This window comes from Solanum tuberosum, unplaced genomic scaffold (genome assembly GCF_000226075.1).
Source record: "Solanum tuberosum cultivar DM 1-3 516 R44 unplaced genomic scaffold, SolTub_3.0 scf00689, whole genome shotgun sequence".
Taxonomy (NCBI): Eukaryota; Viridiplantae; Streptophyta; class Magnoliopsida; order Solanales; family Solanaceae; genus Solanum; species Solanum tuberosum.
In genome coordinates, this window is record NW_006239607.1 from 71228 (window position 1) to 91528 (window position 20301).

Below are 20301 nucleotides of genomic sequence, written 5' to 3' on the forward strand. Positions count from 1 at the left end.
CCGAAGAAATAACCGAACCGAACCGATGAATAATATACATACATAAAATATTGTTTTTATAAACAATTTTAAAGATCTTATATATATTTTCATTAAAATTTCATTATAATTTACTTATTGAATGCAAAAATGCCTAAGATGAAAACATTTATCTTATTGATTTCATGTATATGAGTGTCTATATGACAATTCTTTGTGGAACTGAAAATGTTATTGTCTCTTCATTCTAGGCCAATATAGTGAATTTCAAAGCTTTATTGATAGTAAATTAGTGATCGAAAGTTCAGTAATTTAAGTCATTCTAACTATTTTTCGTTTTGAATGGATTGTTGTCACTTTTTCACATTTTGAATGAATTGTTTCGTTTATTTTTGTATATGGTTAATAACCAAACCAAACCAAATCGAAATCGATAACCACCAAATCGATAAATGTATATTATATTTGGTTTGGTTTGATTTTGATAATTTTAAAACCAATTAAGTTAAACCGATAAATGTATATTATATTTGGTTTGGTTTGGTTTTGATAATTTTAAAACAGATTAAGTTGGTTTGCTTTTGGTTTTGACCAATAACCGATCCAAATCGACCCGTGAACACCCCTATTTCAAGTATATTCAGCTAGTTTTGAGAATAAAAGTTGATTTTTATAAAATAGAAAATCATTGCTAGTAGTAACGACTTGTCACGAGTTTATTAGCTTTGATAAGAGAGGTAAAACTCGGAAGCAAGATATAGTAGTAGTAACTTGTTACTATTAGGAGTAGCTGATTTGGTCTATACTAAGAAACATATAAATTGAAATGGTGAAGTTGACGTCATCGGTTCTATGGTGTAGTGGTTAGCACTCTGGACTTTGAATCCAGCGACCTGGGTTCGACTCCCGGTAGGACCTTTTTATTTTCTTTTTTTTCCGCTATCAATTTTTGGTTAGTTTTAATAGCAACACTATACACTGAGGGTGTGTTTGGTATGGAGGAAATGTTTTCTCGCAAAACAAGTGAGTTTCTTATTTATTATCTAATGTTTGTTAGCTAAGCAAAATATATCATCTCAAGGGTATGATATTTATATGTTATCTAGCAAAACACTATGGAGGTGAGATATGGTGGGGAGTGAGAGCTCGGGGTGTCCATAATTAGGATTGTCACCGGGAGGGGGAGGGTATGGGGTGGGATATGGTGGGTAGTGAGAGCTCTGGGTGTCTGTAACTAGGATTGTCATGGGGAGGCCAGAGGGGGAGGGTATGTTGGATGGGTGATGAAGAGATAATGAACTAGCAATGACAGTTATGTAACTTGTTTTACTACTTTGATTAAGAAGTTATTTTTCTCAATTTTAAGGAACTTGTTTTTCTAGATAATGGAGAATTGTAAAATATTTTCCTCCATACCAAAGTACCAACACACCCTGAAAGCCAGATCCTTGTACAGGCCCAACCCATTTCACAAAATTATAAGCCCAACAAATACAATAACTAAAAGGATCCAATAAAATTTTGGGCCACAAAGAAGGCAACATTGGTGGGACATGACCGAATTCACAAAAACTAGCAATTTATTGAAGTTTAACCATCTCTAAATTATCTGATATTTCAATGGGGAACTTACTAAATATCCATTCGGCCATCTAGTTTATCGATATAGCCTAAGTATACACTATACCTATATACTTCCGCTATATAAATCTGTGTGCACACTATTCATTTTTATGGTCGACCCTCTTTCTAAAATTCTTTTTTCGCTAGCAAAAGTTTCGTTTATATATATATCAATGTAATGTAATACAGGGAATACAAAGCCGAGATTGCAAAATTATAAGCCCAGTAAGATGCACAAGAAGGAAAAAATTGGGCCAGAAAGAAGTCAATCTTGTTCGTTTTAACAACTAATATAACATATCATTTTTCTCCACTAAAATATGGTATAACTAAGGATAAACAGATCCAATTCGAGTTAAGTTGAAAGTAGGTATTTTCATTTCGAGTGAAGAGCAAATCTAACATTAATTGAAATTCGAGTAACGAAAATTTTATATTCGACATCTTATTTAAAAGCACTTAATTTAAAAGATCGTTAAACCTTTTTGTAAGCTTATATGATAAAAAACAACCTTTCTCCTTTCCCTTTCTTCTTTCTCTTATAAGCTAGAGTGTAAGAATGTATTTCGCATGATTCTAGTATTGTAATGCAGAGGTGAGATTTTACCTTCTTTCATGCTGTCTTTGGCATATCTATTGAACCCCTTGTGCGAATCTTTAATTTGGAAAAAAATTACAAAAAAGTAGGAGTAGTTTCATGTAAAGTTAAGTTGTACGTAACAATAAATAAATATCTAAAAAAAATTAATGGTAGAAAGCATAGAATATTTAATAGGTCACAAATTAAGAACTAACGATATATTTAGTAAAGGTGTAAATTTAACAATTGTTTATCTCGTTTCTAATTTTGTTGGTCTTTAATTTGACACAATATTACACACCAACTACTTTTTATTTGTTTGAACTGTTCTCTCATTTTTGTCTTATAATGATTGAAGATTGCTTATTTGAATAGACAAAAAAAAAAGGAGAAAAAACAAACAAATAAATGGCTACACAATTGGCTCTTGGCATGCATCATATTAATCTTCATTATGTTAATGCAATTCCAACTAATTAATACGACTTTGTAACTATCTTGGTTGATTAATATTTTTGGGACATATTTGCCTTTTGCGTCATGCTTGTATACTTGAAAAAAATGTGGTCAACTTTCCAATACGTTGGCTATTCATGTTTGGCCAGCTCCACACAATTAAAAGATATTTGTAATTATTATCATTCATAATTAGTTTAGATGATCTTTCAAGTCCAAATCGGTCATACTATCTGTAATAGATCAGTATGATAAAGTACCTAAAGAAAAATGTGTAGGATATTATAGAAATAAGTTGGAAAAAACTTATCTGCACCGGGCGTATATGAAATTAATGCAATTATTATTATTATGTGATTTAATGAAGTAAAATATTTATTAATTAATTAGGGTTAAGTAAAATGAACTATAAATTTAAACACATGACATGCATGTATTGGATTGGTGTATACACCCAGAATCAAGATTAGACTATAATGATTGTTCTAGAGTAATATAGATCAGCCAATTATATTATTGATAATTCGGACAGAACAAATTATGGAATCAAGATTAGACTGCTGCTTACGAGAGAAACAATTTATATTTAGAAAGAACATAATAAAGTAATTAGCTATTATGTGAATGTATGTGTTAGCTTGAGTCATCTTATTCTCTTCTCGTGTCATATGGAATTATGGGTATGACATTATGGTCAATGAAATGAATTACAAATCGTGAAATATCAGATTAAAATTTCACTTAAAGAAAGAAGAAGCGATTTTACTATAAGAAAAACATTCTTTTACTGAAAAGGCTATCTGAATTCTGATGGACAAATTTTGTGCCGCTATTCCAAGAGACTTTGCTAGGTGTCTTTTGAAAAATCAAATACTTTTATCCTCAATTTTTTAAGATATACTTAGAGATGTCTCTCGCTCAATTATGTTAAGCGCCTTCTTAATTATAAGTTTTAATTGACTATTCCGTGAGACTCTCTAGGTGCAAAATAAAAATAATTAAATTTAAAATTTCAGACACTATCCCTCAAGAATATTAAGAGATCGATATATACTTAATTCTTAATTTTAATAAATTAACGTACGTCTCTCAATATATAATGAATACTAAGTATCAATATTATATGATTTTGAAAGCATCGAGATCGTTCATTAGTATATTTAATTTTTCCTGAAGGTAAAATATCAATGGATGATTGAGGGGTTCTAATGGTATTTTTCGGAGTCTTCCTTGGTAAAATTAACCAATCACGATAAATATGGATAAAACTTGATTACAAATGGACATACCTCAATATATAAATCTCATATGTAAAACTAGATTTTTTAATAGTGTATTATTTTTTATTTGTCAAAAATTTTATGTACAAAGATTATGATATTTATGTAATTAGTCAAGGTGCGTATGACATAACTCTCGATACCGAGATTATTTTACAAAAAAATGGATGCTAGCTTGCTAGTGATAGCTTTGCTACTCATGAAGACCCCACGTTCCATTACTCATGGATGGCATCGTGTTTGAAATAATTGGATATCTTGTGTTTTTCTTCTGGAATAACATTAAGCATCGATATAGTTTGTTTGTTGTAATAATGATAATAGAGCTAACAGCCTTCAACTTTGCCGGCATGCAGATGAACTCCAACACTGAATTTGGAATAATATGTGGGCTTGCTTTTGCTTTAGGTTTTAGTTCAAACTTTGTTTCAACTGATCTATTTCATTTTATTGACACCTTTTTTCCTAAATTAAAATTCTAATGTCACTTTGTGTTAGTGAAACTATTTCGTTCTTTCAAGTATTACTTTCTTCGTCTCAATTTATTTAACACTATTTGATCAAATAAAGAAAATTTTGTTATGTTATCAAATTGTTCTTATTAACATCTCTTTAGTTACTTACTTTAGTTGAATTTTCCTCACAATAAAGTGTTAACCATGATTAAATAAGAATAATACCACTAATGTGACTTTAAAAAAATGTGACATCCTCATTTAGACAAGCTAAAAAACAAATGTTACATAAATTATGACAGAAAATAATGACGGTTATGATACATTAATTTAAAAGTACTTTAACTTAGAAAATATTACTTTATGACACAAAAAAAATAAGGTTCTCTTTTAAAGAAAGCATAGTTTCATATTTAAAGAAATCACTCCATTTGCATTTAATTTAATTTATTGTTAGATGTTATGAATTTTTTTTACTTTAATTATTAATTTGACTAAACAATCAGTGTGATGGGATACGACATTTTTTGTTGCATTGACCTGCTTCTTTTTACCCGCTATTTATTAGCCGCGTAAGTCACATTAAAAGAGTTAAAGAGAGAAAAAAGGCTGAGTTTCAAATTCCCATATTTTGTTTGTTGTCCCTCTTCCTCCTCCTTCAATCATTTCAATTCCAACTCACACACTCTTCTTCCAGCTAATAATAAACAACTTCATCTCTACTTGTCAAAATTCACTGCTTCCAACCAACAAACGCCGTTTGCCGTCGCCGTCTCCGCCGCCGGGATCTGGCGCAATGGCTACGCGTGGCTGACTTGTTCTACGCGTCGTCAGTTGAAGTAATACTAATAAAAAGTTGAGAGAGAAGAGAAGGAAGTCGCTTTTTTTTCGTTTCCTTTCTCTTTCGTTTTCATTGACCTTTTCCTTATTCAACTTGTACTACTCAATATTGTATCCTTTGCTTTATTTTAATTGATTGAGAGAGAAGAAAAGGATAAGAAAAAAAAGAGAGATGTATGGAGTGGCTCCGCCCAAAAGTTCAGATTCCGGCGGTGGTGCAGCCAATCAGGCCGCCTTTATACGGACTTATCAGGCCTGGAAGGGAAGTAATGTAAGTGATTTGACCTTTTTCCTCTACTCTTCTATTTTGAGACTACATGTAGGTTTAAAATGAGTATTACTGGGATCTCAGATTTTCTTTTGGAACTTCATACTTTTGTTTACCAGGAGTCATAGCGATATGATTCTGTTTTTCTAAAGTTTGATTAATTTGTGATTATTCCTTTATTATTTTGTCTGTTACCTGTTTGAGATCGTTGAATAGCTACTATTGATTTGAATCCCCCCGTTTTTCCTGAACTTAGTGGATTGTTTAAGCCTTTGCCTGCTGAATTTAGCTTTAAATGCCTGATACTTTTGGAATTATTTCGTAATATGCTGTAAATGTTAGATTTAGAATGATGGGGAAGGCAGACAGACAGTTACTGTTTGGACCTCTGATTGTCGTCCTTTTGAAACGACTAAAGAGCATTGGTGGCTTCTAAGCTTCACTTCTCCAAGTGGTGATCACATTATATCTTCCGCTCAGTCATAGCCACAAATTTGGACTCTTTCCCCTTTATATTTTCTTTTAGAGTGTGATGGCATGGAGCGAAGTTTAGTGGATGCATTGTCATTTGGTTCAAAGATAAGATTATTCAAGTCAATTGAAATGAAAATATGATAAAAGATATGAAAATGCAACTACTTTTGCTCTCAGAATAGCTGTTGCTGTGATAGTAGGCAGATTCCTGCAGTTTGTAGGGTTTAGTGTTCCATGGACTCTGAAGTGCAGGAAATATTTGGTGGTAAATATTTCAGGTTCCAATGTAGGCAATGGTTTTGTAGTTGATGCAAAGTAGGAGAAGTCTCTCTGAAGGAAACAAAAGTAGCAATAATTGTGTTGATATTCCTAAGTCTTCTCTTACAAGTACCTACCCTAATTCGATGAGAGCTTAACTGCTGTAAAATTGACTCTTATAAAAGAATACACATTAAAGAGGCATTTGTAGACTCCAAATCCGAACATTTCCTATTCATATGATATACTTGGACAAATTAAGTTGACATTACCACACTTAACCAAAGAAGATAGTGAAAATAGCAATTTCACAATTTTTCTGTAAAATACGGCAAATCAGGTAAATACCAAATACCTTTATGAGGGTACCTCGGAAGGAAGGATAGAAAGTAAAAAAAAAGAAGAAAATAAGGTGAGCAGAAATCAATACACTAATTAAAGCTCTACAAAACTTTGAGATGCCTCAAAATTCTAGTTGGCGCTAAAATGAAGCAACTACATGTACTGTTGACAAGCTATTCAAATTAGATGTATTATTGCTATATTTTGACATTTCTTTGCAATAACTAAGCTTCTTAAGACACATATGTCGTGATTGTGCATACTTTTTTCTTGACATTAGTGCTTCTTGATTATGCAGAAATTTATTCTACAAGGAAGGTTCATCTTTGGACCTGATGTCAGGTCAGTCTTTATGACTATCTTCCTAATAGTCGCCCCAGTTGCTGTTTTTTGTGTCTTTGTTGCGAGGAAATTGGTGGATGATTTTGCTGGTGACTGGGGGTGGTCAATCATGGTTGTAGCTGTTGTTTTCTCAGTATATGTAAGTGTGTATATTTTTGCGTCCACTGACAACATGATTTGGATTTTGCTTGTGCTTAATCTCCCGATTAGAAATTATATATGATTTCTTCTATAATAAGTCAATTTATTGGATTGGTTTGATAATAGTCTTTGTTTTTTTTTACTCTGTGCCATTGATTCCACTATTATTAGTGAGGCATAATGGAGCAATTTCTTTATATTTATAGAGATAGGGGACATAATTCATATGGATATAGTAAGTCTTGCTAGGGCTGCTTTATGAAATATCTAACCTGATAGTTGGATGGTTGTGTGTCCTACTCAATACCATGATGTTAGTTCATTCTAAAAAGTAAAAACTTGACTACTTCCCCTAATAGTTTGACTACCTGTTCCTTGGTCAATGTTATTTATTTGCTCCGGCTATTTCTTTTTCCTGGTCACATGATTGTAATTCAATATTGGCATTGGATGATGAAGTGAGTAGTTGGAACCGATAGGTGATGAACATATTTATTTTGCACCAGTAGCTGGAGCAAACGTGGTTATATATGGCAGAAAGCTTTTGTGATTGTGATGATTTAAGAATTCTGATTTTGATTGTAATGGATGTCGGCATTTATATCTTTGTACCTTAGACACATTTTAAAGTAAGAACACTATCTGAAGAGGTGAAGACATTGCCAAGGACTTGGCTCTTTTGATATGCCCGTAAAAAAGTGTTGGATCGATGATTATGTCAAACGTGTCTACTCAAAACAAGGGGTTGGATATATCTTGTCCAGACAGTGCAGATTACATTTTGAAGATATGTTGGGTTTGAAATATTGAGTTCATGTTCTTCCAATTTTTGTGGTTGCACAAACCGAACCATTGCCCTTAACAAATATGGATGTTGTTTTCGAAAGAGTGTTTACTAGACTCTATTGCTATTGTTGATCAACAATTGAAATCTACTGAGCAAAAAGGGCATCGTGTATTCAAACAAAGTGAAAGTCCTCTTACAAAGAGCATGATGGATCTAGCATTGTCTCAGTGTAATTAGAAGCTAGGGATGAGAGAGCCAATAGTTTAAAGCCCTATATGGTAAACAAGGTTTATGCTTTGCCAAGCTAGGAAGGGAATAGGCACGCATGTTTCAGAAGGAAGAGCAATGGTGTGATCCTTGTGCAAGTCCATAGAAAAGCTGCTGATAAGTTGGGAGAATCAAGCTAGTCTGCTATTGCAACGGAGATCATAATGACGAAGTTTGAAAAAAACGGTGAAGATTGGATAGTGGCATCTTTGGGAGTAATGTATCACTGCTACTTTCTGATGACAGAAACTAAGATTTATAAATCTTTACTTATCTGGGGGTCAGTGCTCTCCAGCTAAAGTTAGCTTTGAAGGTCTTCAGAGATGGGCCATTGTGTGAAGACCGAGCAATGAGAGTCTGATTGAGAAGTCCTGTTCTCTGGTGAACTTGCTGGAGTTGAAAAAAATCTTGCTCTTCTTTAGTTTTAGAAGCAGAACATATCGATTGCCAACAGTTTTAGAAGTTTGTACTTCATTCTCAAAGAATGACGAATGCTTGACAGTTAACTTGGGTGAATGGTGTTTGGAAGAGATTGAACTAATTCCATGAGGAACCTAGGGAATCTAGAGGAGAAGAATTACAGTTAAATATTCACTTTATTGGTCTAGAATGACCTTTTCTTCTTGAGAAATAACTGAAATGACAGAATTATTTACCATAAATGAATTTCCCTTTTTTTTATTTTACAGATACGGATATTTTAAAATCCACATTTTTAACTGGACACATAAAAAATTTATGCCCAAAAGTTGAGATAATAATATGTACCTTATATGTGGTTCAATTTTAGGTAGAAGAAATTTTCCAGATTTCATTGCGCTTTCTCCGTGTGCAGAATTGCAATAATTGAAATTTTCTTGTCTTACTTGATCTTTTACTATGTTGGCCATACCTTAGTGCTTTGGTGATACTGGCTTTTTATTAGCTTTCTAGAAGGAGTGCATTAAACTTCTGTAAAAGCATTACTCCTTGCATCTCATCTTGTTTTTGCATTAGTCAGTTCATCTTGGAAAATTTGAAGTTGCTTGAATATTCTGTGCCGTACAAGGGAGTGACACTAGGTTCTTGCAGTCTTATGTTTACTTTTATTATATCACATAAGGTGGACCTTTGTTTTCCCTGAGTACACCACGTAGCAGATAACCTTCTGAATTCTTAGTAGGAAAAAGTTCGTAATGTTTCAGGCTGATGTTTTCAAATAAATGAACTATTTAATGGGTAGTTTTTACTGTATCTTTTACTTTACCGCTACAAAATTGTGTAGATTTATGAGTAAAAACATATAATAATCATCATTTTTCTTTACAAAGGTCATAGTGCTTCTTCTACTGACTTCTGGAAGAGATCCCGGTATAGTTCCTCGCAACCTTCATCCTCCAGAACCAGAAAACTTTGAAGGGAGTGCTCAAGCTGGACCTGGTCAAACTCCCCAATTGCGTTTACCCCGCATCAAGGATGTGACTGTCAATGGAATAACTGTGAAAACCAAATATTGTGACACCTGCATGTTGTACAGGCCTCCACGTTGTTCACACTGTTCAATTTGTAACAACTGTGTGGAACGTTTCGACCATCACTGCCCCTGGGTCGGACAATGCATTGGATTGGTGAGTATCTCGTTCTAATTACAAGCATCTTCTTTTGCCAGTAGAAGCTGTCAAAAAGAAATGCTTTTTCACATAGCTCTTGATCTTACAATGCATTCATGGCATTTCCCTTTAATAATCATCCTAATCCATGGTAATTTGTATCATACGGTGGTGGTCATTGATTTATTCATTTTTCCATTTAGTTCTGAATTCGTTTGCAGTATGAGGATAAATTGCACGTTTCTTTTTTTCCTTTAGTTCCTCTTTGCTAGTTATTAAACTTCTCAGACTGTGGCATAATCTGCACTTTTGCATGCACATCTAAGCTCGTCTTTATGAAAAAATCTGTAATGCATAGCTAGGCAGTCACTTGCCTTTCTCAAAAGATACTTTCTGCCATTTATATTTTGTTTTTCTGTCTTTCTCCTGAATCCATAGAACTTCACCCTAAAAACATATTCCTGGATAATAAGTTACTTCCTCTCTAAGTAATTAGGTTGGAACAACACATGAAGGAGCTGCAGTTTGTCCATTTACATTTTCTTCCATAAACTCTTCAGGCTAAGGGTTTGTAGCTGATATTGCCATTCTTGCAGTGGTATGTTTTGACCAAGTATCAACAACAAAGCAGATTTGATATTTTTCTTTGCACTGAGAATCTTTGTAACAAAACGGGTGTCCTCTTTTTATTTCATTAATATGTTTAACGAAGTCTTTTGAGACAGAACTTTTCTGATTGTGATGATTGATATATTTCCCCTTTATCTAACCCATTGAAAGAAACTTGCTCTTGAAGCTGTGATTTTGGTAATAGGGTTGAGACATGTATTATACTTTGGGTTTTATAGTTTTACTGGCAGACATTATGCTGGTCACACAGCAAAGGCTTACTTCCATAATGTCTGTAGCTTTCTTACTCTAACCATGTTATGTTTGTTGGTGCAGAGGAATTACCGTTTCTTCTTCATGTTTGTCTTCTCAACAACCCTCCTTTGCTTATACGTGCATGGCTTTTGCTGGGTGTATATTAAAAGGATCATGGATGGTGAACAGACGTCAATCTGGAAGGCAATGGCCAAGACTCCTGCTTCTATTGTGCTAATCATTTATACATTTATATCAGTTTGGTTTGTTGGTGGATTGACCGTCTTCCATCTATATCTTATTGGCACAAATCAGGTAGTGTTAGGTTCTTTAAATTTAATCCCCTTCTTTTTCGTATTCTAAGAGTCAAACTTAACCTCATGTTCTAGTTCTCTATCATCTCGATGGCTTCCAATTTTGGGGATTGGAGTACAACCTATTTTGACATTTGCATCATTTGTGTGCTTGCAGTCAACATATGAGAATTTCAGATATCGGTATGATCGGAGGGTCAACCCTTTTAACAAAGGTGTACTTCACAACTTCTTAGAGATATTCTGCACTAGTATACCTCCTTCCAAGAACAACTTCAGAGCCAAAGTGGCGAGAGAACCTGGAATACCACCTCGTGAAGTTGGAGGTGGTTTTGTTAGTCCAAACATGGAGAAAACAATGAGTGATTTAGAAAGGGGAAGGAAGCCTTCTTGGCATGAAGAAAGGAGAGGAACAAATGAATTTGAAGGACAGACTAGAAATGATAATCAATTTGATAAAGACGAAGAGCTATCAGTTATATCCGCAGAGCTAAATGGTGCCACATTGCCAGATGGGCGTAGTATACTACATCCAAGGCGCTCTAGTTGGGGAAGAAGAAGTGGAACCTTGGAAATACCACCTGATGTAGTTGCTATGGCATCTGAAATTGGAGACTCAAATAGGATAACTGTCAGTAATGGCGCTTTCTCAACCGAAAACCAGCAATAGTGATTGACCTTGGTGTTGTTTAAGCTATTGTAAAAGAACTGACAATTGTAAAGATCATTAGCCAGAGTTTATGGGTGCTTCTGACTTTATCTTCCAGGCTTCTTTGTGTGTATATTATTTTATTTTTATTTTTCTTTTCTTGTGTGAAAGGCAACAGAAATTCTGTGCAGTGTGTTTATTTTATAATAGGTTCAATGTTAATTACTGGCCTTTCATCCAGTCTGACGTAATTTATAAGAATAGGGATTTAGGTATATATCAATGGCCTTTCTCGTGAAGGGAAGGAAGTGAGTAAAATAAAAATGAGAGCATCTCTCAGCATTTAGTAATTTGTAACAACACCACATGAACTGTATTATGCAACAAGAAAATTTTACTACAAATTTCTTTGAAGGAACCAAAAAAGATTATGGAGTTAATTTTATAAAGCCAATCTTTCTTCACTGCATGCTCTGAACCCGTTTCATTATGAGCATGCTCATCTCCATGTATCGTTGTGCACAGTGACTTAAACAATTATATTCACTGGAGCTGAACTTGCTTCCAGGAGTACCAGTCACGCATTTGTCCCAGCAGGAACTTGTAAGCTTTGCAACTACTTCATTGACCATGGCTCTTTCCTTCTCTTGCTGCATAAAAGGAATAAATCAGGTGCTAATATTAGAAAACTGTACGCACAGGGAAAAGCAGACACCAACATTCAAACCGAAAACTGGCATATTGTCAAAATTATTTACAAGTTGGGGCAACTAAATCAAATCAAGCGGTCAAGTCATGCACTGTCTTCTTCCAACACAACTAAGAACCTAATATTTGTGGAGACATCTCAAAACACTTCAGATAAGTGAGCATGGAACTTTGACATTGGCAAATATATAACAGTAAAAAATAAGTATTGTTGGAATAACAGATGGGTTTATTTTTCAAAATGCAAATTGACTAGAGTATAACATCTAGCAGTGGCTGCAAGTTACTCAAACAAATAATAATGAGAGAAGATCACCTAAAATGGCTTGGTAATGTCCTATGTACACCTTTATATGCATCGGGGTCAATAGAAATGACAGGTGCTGAAAGAAGTGAGATAAACTAAAATCACATAAAGAAATTTGTCGAAAAACATGTATACAATATCTCGGAATCATAACACAACAGAAGTGAAAGATCCATAACAATAGATGCCAAGCCTAGGCGTGAACTGATTTTTTTTAGCTCAATTAGAACAGGATTTAATGTCTATCCCACTAATGCTACACTTAAATTAGTCTCCACTGTTGATAAGGAGTCGTTTTCTTCTGAGAACGTTGCAAGTAGTTTTTGTTGTCTCTTTAAAGATATGTAGTCTGGTGTAAGAATCAGTACTATAAGATTTAGGGAACCTCTAGTTTTAGACAATTTTTAATTTGCCTTAAAATACAAATTACTTGGTACTGAATAAAACACACTTGAACATAGTATAAGTGGATATAGATGATTCAGATAATCAGCCCCAAATATTTTTTGATTGAATAGTTGATTGACTAATATTGATTAGATTATATAAGAAAAATCAGCAATAAGATGTTCTTATCTGCTGTTGCACTAAAAGAGCTGCCAAGTGCCAACCATAAAAGAGTCGCAAAGGACAGGTTTGCATAGTAAAAGCTAAATCATACATCGATACTACTAACTCATACACACACGGACATACTGCATATGGTTCTCAAGCTGATTTCATTTGATTTACCAAGGCCAAACACAGGGGCGAATGGAGTGTTCAAGCACTAGTTCATCTGAACCCAATACTTCTGACACAGAGTATAAATTTAGAGGTAAAAAGCAACTAAAATTGTAACAAATAGTATGTCTGAACCCATAATTTTAAAAATATAATAAGTTTGAACCCATTAAATTTAAATCTTGGATACACTTCTGGTCAAACAAACAATGGGGATCAAAATGACAGACCTAAAGGAGTTCACCACACCTCATAAAATCTACTATACTAGTACTGTTCTTCTCATTTCGTCACTAGTGTATGTGTCCTAGATACAGATTTCACAGCTTCAGAACTATTCGTGAAGAGTGCTAGAGAATCATCACATATTGAATATGCATATATCTTTCAAAATTATACCAACTACAGCCAAGATTAAGCCAATCTTTTTTAAAAAATCAAATCAATAATTTCCCTATCCATTAAGTCATTCAAATAATATCCACAAGCGGATCTTAGTAGCTCAATTGGTAGACTACCTAAACTTTCACCTTATTGGCGAGGGTTCGATCCCTTACCTTCTGGTCCTCTCCACTATTTTTTCTTTTAAAAAAAATAAATATATCCCCAAAAAGAAACATAACTGAAAAGAATGAATTCTTCTAAATCCAGAGCAGCATCAAAGTATATATCCAGAGACATAATGCTCAAATAAAAATTTCAAATTATATCAATTTACAGAGAAGAAGCAAAACAGAGATCCTAAATACACATCAAATAAAATTATAGATGATATAAAAGCTTACATTGAGAAGTTGCTGCAATTCGGGAGACGACTTAAAGGCTGAAGGATCCATGCAACTTTTGGGAAACAAATGCTACCTTCTGGTTTCCCTGAAAATGGTTAAGATTTCTGGACTTACCAGTTAAAACCCTATGCAAAACCCTAACAAAAAGTCGATCGAAGCCGACGGGTCGTATGAAATGGGCTACGATTGGATCCGAGAGGCCCGTTTTCTGTACCAAATTGAGATTATTAGCCCAATCGTTTTATTGTGTAACGCATAAGCCTGTTAAGGATTCATATATGAGGCAAGTTGATGCAAATGCCTCTTTTAGGTCACTATTTAAATTTTGTCTCTGTTTTAACTTGTACAAATATAACACTCATAAACTTACTCCTCTAGATAATGTTAGATTTAGATCAAATATTTGCTTAATTTTGTAGATAAAAGTTTGACGATTTAAAACTGCAATTAAATATTATCACATAAGACTTTTTAATCTGCTCAAATTAAAGCAATGTTCAAATCGTGAAAAAAGAAAGTATGTCATTTACAAAACGATTATCCCAAAAAAAATATATAATAGCCAACAAAAATTTCACTTCACAATATAGTCAAATCTCGTTATAATGTTAATGTTTATTTGAAAATTTCATGGTTGCTATAGTGAGGTAGTGTTATACATGTGTATTGTCATTTGCCGTTTAGATCTCATTTAGCTGTTATAAACAAAAGTACACAAAAAATTAACTTAATCATTAATTTGCGTATCAAGAAGAAAAAATGTAGTATTGTTATCCAATTTTACCAAAAACTAGAAAGAGTATGAATGTAAAGTTGGTGCACCAGTAACCTTTTCTCGTGAAATTATAATCATAATTAATAACATAATTTAAATATATTACTATCATTGATGAATATGAAAATTATTTTCGAGAGACCCTCCACTCAAAAGTTAAATCCTATAGATTAAGTGGATGCATGAAATGAGGAGTAGAAGAGAGAGCTGACTTTTATGACATTTTTTTATTTTTTTAATCTTTTTCATATGATGAGCAGGCAGCTCTTTTAGAGAAACACTAAAGTTGGTACTAATTTATAAGCAACATCTTCTCAACGAAGCAAAGCACCTATATAACCAAATCAATAGTCAAATGCCCCTTTCTTAATTAGGATCTTTGCTTTTCTTTTTTTTCTCAAAGCTAAAAAAGCATATAGCTTTTTCCTTACTTTCTTTTAATTTGTTACTTTCGAGCCAAAAGATTTTCAAAAAAACAACTATGGCCCCAAAAGAAATGCCACTTATTCACTGTACCAGATTTCACTCACTAATTTCTTTAATTAATCAATAATTAATGCATGGGGATTAATTAATTAAGGAAAAGAAATGATTAGTACTGAGGCAATTATAACAAAGAAGAAGAAGATGTGGAGCGATTAGCTTTTTAAGTCAGAATTCCAATATATACCAAAGTGAAAGACTATGCATCTATTAGTTCAATCAAAAAGTTAAATAATTTGATATGAGGTCATTTTTAATTCGAAAGAAAAAGGCGGGAGGACAAAGATTTTTCTCATGTTACAAAGCTGCTCTCTCGGTAATTTTTTAAAAAAAATTAAAGACTATATATCTAAGTTCACACTAAATATAAGTTAGTTAGTTTAACGACTTTTGTATTCTGATAAAAACACATAAATTGAAACAAAGAAAGTTACTTTTTTTCTTCTTCTTCTTTCTAAATATTGAGTCTGATTAATAGAAGCTAGAAATGTATATTACCTACATATTTCAAACAGAATTTGGTCTCTTATTAAGTAGCTATTTGAAAACTTTACTTTAAACACATTCACTTTCATGTTTTATCATAGTGTATATGTGTCCTTATGTTTATTTTTCCTTGTATAATTTTCAGTCACTATTGCTTTTTATAGAAAAATAAAGAAACATTTGTAAGCGTGAATATAGAGATAGGAGGTTAGACATCCACTATTAATGGTTTACTTTACTGCTTTATATTACTTTATAAGTTTGAGACAAAATAATGCATTTGCTTACATATTGGATTATGACTCAATTGTATCGAAAATGCAGTCACAATAAAGTAAGTAAGGAAGGAAAAATTACAGAAATCTCACATTTTAGTTTACTTATTATTATTATCCCATATAAGTTTTACAAATCTCCAAAATCCTTCATTTTCGTGCATCAGATTAATGTATCAGCGCTTATATTATTGTATCTCGCGCATCAAATTAGTGTATCATGTATAAAATGTACATCAGATTAGTGTATCATGTATAATATGTAATGAATCTTACTTAACGATTAATGTATCTCGCGCATCAGATTAATGTATTAGCGCTTATATTATTGTATCCGTTTGAGAGATTTCTATAATTATAAACTTTTAAGGGATAAATTGTAATTTTGCCTTAAAAGTATGTGATTTCTGTAATTTGCCCTAAAGTAAACCATAGCATGTTCTTTAAAGCAATAATCTAAACTTAAAATAAAAATAAAAATTGTCATATGCATTTACCTATGAATTTGAATTATAATATATCAATAGTGAAAAAACTATACAATCATTACAAATTTGACTTATTCAGAATAATAAAAAGGGAAAAAGGATAAATATATCTCGAACTATCGTAAATGATATGCAAATACCCTCCGTCATATTTTTGGGACATTGATGCCACTGCTGTCCAAAAACTAGAGCATTTATACCCTTTATACTAATGGACATATACGTGTCATAATCTTATCCACCGATCCGACATTTATCGACGGATAAGATTGTGTCATGTGTTCCTATTTAGTCTTTCGTTAGAGTGAAGGGCATATATGCTCTAGTTTTTGGACGGCAGGGGCACCAATGTCCTAAAAGTATGACGGAGGGTATCTGCATACCATTTACGATAGTCCGGGGTTATATTTGTCCTTTTTCTCAAATATAAATTGGGAGTGTCATGTGGCATTTTTACATTTGTTTGGGATTATATCAGTACTCCACGCGCTTATATTTCGTGACAACACGATTTATATGAAAATGAGTCAAAAGAATGTATTTATAGTGAATTTAGATGATTCCGTGAATAATAGAACCTTTGCAAACTTTAATAACTACTTTCTTTAAAAAAGGTCTTAATTTAAGGGAGGCTTTATGTTTTTTCTCTATATAAAACTATGCATACATATAAGTAAGTTTATAGGAAGTTTGGGTGGGTGGGACATTATATTACTATAGGTATTTATTTATTTATTTATTTTAGTGAATATAGGTACTAATAAATACCAACTTTACTGCTTAAATACACGAGGGCGTGCAACTTTAATTTACCGGGCTCGTGCATCTCTTTTTCTTATTATATACTACAGTATTAATTTAATTTATATGTTGGATAAATTTTTATTTTTATTTTTATATGTTGGATAATTAGTAGTCAATTCAAGGGCAAAATGTCAAATGAAAGTGTCATTTCGTTTATGGCCCTTTAACATTTTCACATGCTTTTGAAATATAAAGTAAAGAAAAGATATATAGATCTTTTTTTTAAAAAAAAATTTGTCCCTACACCTAATTTTATTATGTTCTAATTATTTCTGTAAGGTTATGTAGGGAACGACTTCCAAATGTATTAATAATTGGATATATAGTTAATCTATAAATAACCACTATGATTTATCTTTTTTCTGGAATTATCTATGAATCTTCCCTAATTCTCGGCTACTATCACAGCTACGAAATTATTGTCTACGATACGAAATTTATCGCAAATTATTTATTTATTGTTATAAAAATTATATTTCATATTTAAATACGTGAAGAAATAAAAGGCATTATCTGAATTGCTAGCTAGTTGTATTTCATGTGGAGGGGAATTGTATTCTCTTTGATGAAGTTGCTCGTGTTGTTCGCTTTGATTACAAGCTAGTATTACATTGTGTGCGGCCTCTAAAGAATCCCAATTAAAAGCTTTTGCTTCTCTTTGAAGTTTTTAAGGATACCATAAAATATTCTCTTTTTTTCTCACATGAAAAAAAAATAAAGTTACCTAATCTAATTAACAAAAGTAAAAGATACCAATGTGAGTTGTGGTGCAGTGGTGGGACTGCTTCAATCTCAATCGGAGGTCTCAGGTTCAAGCCTTGAGTATGGAAAAAATCTTGTTGAGAGCATCATCTTCAAATGAACCCTGCCATGTATGACCCGAATTTAATTGGGACTCCAAATAAAAAACAAAAGTAAAAGAGAAAGGTAAAAATAGAGGAGTATATTACTTCTAATAAAGGGTGCCCGTCAACACGTCTGCTTGTGCTGCCTACTTATTCCCCTTGGCTACCTCATCTTCATTTAGCTGTTATTTGTTCATTCAATGGAAAAAGTGTGGGATCCACTTAAAATTTTAATTGTGAACTTGCCTTTCAGGATCCTTCATAAGATGGGGCCATGAAAGTTTTTTATGGGCTCCATTTATATTTTATACTTATTTTGTTTATTCTTATTTGTTTAATTTTAATTTTATACGTCTTTAAAACTAATATTTAATATGCGTATTTTATTATAATTTTCATAGTAACTAATGTATAGTCTTAGATTCTGAGAAATAATCTAAGAAATAAGTAATTAATGTTGAAGATAAATAATGAAAAAAAACTTCTAATGCTAAGAGCGAAAGGTAAAAGTAAAAAAGAAAACGTGTGTGCTTCTTCAAAATTATTATTGATTTAATGGATATTTTTGTCATTTAATAATTTTCACTTTATTATTTTATTTATTTATTATAACAAATCAAGACAAGTTTATTATTTCCGTTCAATACTATTTTTATCCTTAAATAACTGTATAAAGTAATAGTAATCAAAAATAAAATTTAAAAATAATTAATAATTTTAAATTAATAAAAGTTTAAAAAATAAATAATATAATATTTTTATGTGAACAATTTTAATTAACTAAAAAAGGATATAAAAATAATTAGTGAAATAACTTAATAACTAATTATATTAAATATATATATAACAAAATTGTTAAAAATTATAATTAAAAAAATTACATAAATATTTAAGGAAAAGTTGTATAAAATAGCAAACTACTAATTCAAATTAAATGTTATAACCACAGTTTCATTTAATTGTAATTCGTAGCAAACACTTGCCATTCGCCTCTCTCCCTAGAGAATCTCGCTCGCCACTCTCCCAGATCTCGCTTGCCACTCTCCTAGATCCTGCCTCTCTCACTTTATACAAACACAAATGTATCAATTGCGTTTCTGTTTATATAAAGCGAGAGAAAACTGTATATACAAATGCATATATTTTCGTCTTATAAACTTATAATTATACAAATATAGATCTTCCCCTACCAGTTCGTTTTTGCCTTTCTCTCTTTCTCGCTTTATACAAACACAAATTATACAAATTACAATTTATAATTTGTGTTGTATAAAGTGAGCGAGAGAGAGAAATTTGATATACAAATGTTTTATTTCGATTCAATTGTATACAAATTCAAATTTTATGTAGATATACAAACACAATCATTGATACATATACATAGTAGTTACATATATTCAATTTTCTAACCGATATACATATACAATCGTTGTGCTTTTATACAAACGAGAGGACTGCCAGCGGTTTATACAAATCTGATGCTCCATAGCAAACATAAAGTTTGCTATGAAACACAATTATGTAAACTATAACTATAACATACAAATATGATTTTTATGTTTGTTAAACCTAAATTTTACTCTATATTTACTAGTATACTATATACAGAGAGAGTGAGACAAATCACTTATGTATTTTTTAATTAAGTATTAATAAGGTATACATAATATTGATATAATACTTTTTTTACATTATCAAGTACTACGATATGATTCATCAATTAGTTATGTTTGTAATCTATCTTATACTTCAGGTTACTAATTAATCGTCCTTAATTATAATTAGTTATATATCCAGATCTAGTAATTATCTTTTGGACGACATAATTATTGAAAACAGAGAGAAGATTTGGGAATTTCTATTTCTTATTACTCAATCATGATAAGAATGTGTTACAAGTGTAAGCTCCTATATATACAATAAAATCAGCAGTAAAATTGTGCACCATAACTAACTAACAACTTTTAACTACTTGAAGTCAATTTATAATTAAGTCCCTAACTAACTTTATGAATGACGAACTAACTAATTAAACTACTATCTTCAATATTCCCCCTCAAGCTAGATGTATTGATGACATGCAAAACACCTAGCTTGGCAAGCAAAAAATC

The 20301-nt window shown here is 32.1% G+C and overlaps 2 protein-coding genes and 1 non-coding gene across 3 annotated transcripts; 2 read left to right on the plus strand and 1 right to left on the minus strand.

Annotated features, from left to right (window-relative positions):
• Positions 1-825: 825 nt before the first annotated feature.
• TRNAQ-UUG (transfer RNA glutamine (anticodon UUG)) lies at positions 826-897 on the plus strand. The gene has a single exon. It is a non-coding gene; the product is annotated as a tRNA-Gln (tRNA).
• A 4069-nt stretch (positions 898-4966) lies between these two features.
• LOC102600349 (probable protein S-acyltransferase 7) lies at positions 4967-11712 on the plus strand. Its single transcript, XM_006366842.2, has 5 exons — positions 4967-5484; positions 6854-7036; positions 9403-9699; positions 10627-10860; positions 11017-11712. The coding sequence occupies exons 1-5, from the start codon at positions 5386-5388 to the stop codon at positions 11527-11529; spliced, it is 1326 nt and encodes a 441-aa protein (XP_006366904.1). The 5' UTR covers positions 4967-5385; the 3' UTR covers positions 11530-11712.
• A 91-nt stretch (positions 11713-11803) lies between these two features.
• LOC102600679 (mitochondrial import inner membrane translocase subunit TIM8-like) lies at positions 11804-14188 on the minus strand. The gene is made up of 3 exons (XM_015305131.1): positions 14032-14188; positions 11971-12158; positions 11804-11918 (listed from the first exon to the last, which is right to left on the minus strand). Coding segments are annotated over exons 1-3 (240 nt in total). The 5' UTR covers positions 14083-14188; the 3' UTR covers positions 11804-11917.
• Positions 14189-20301: the final 6113 nt, after the last annotated feature.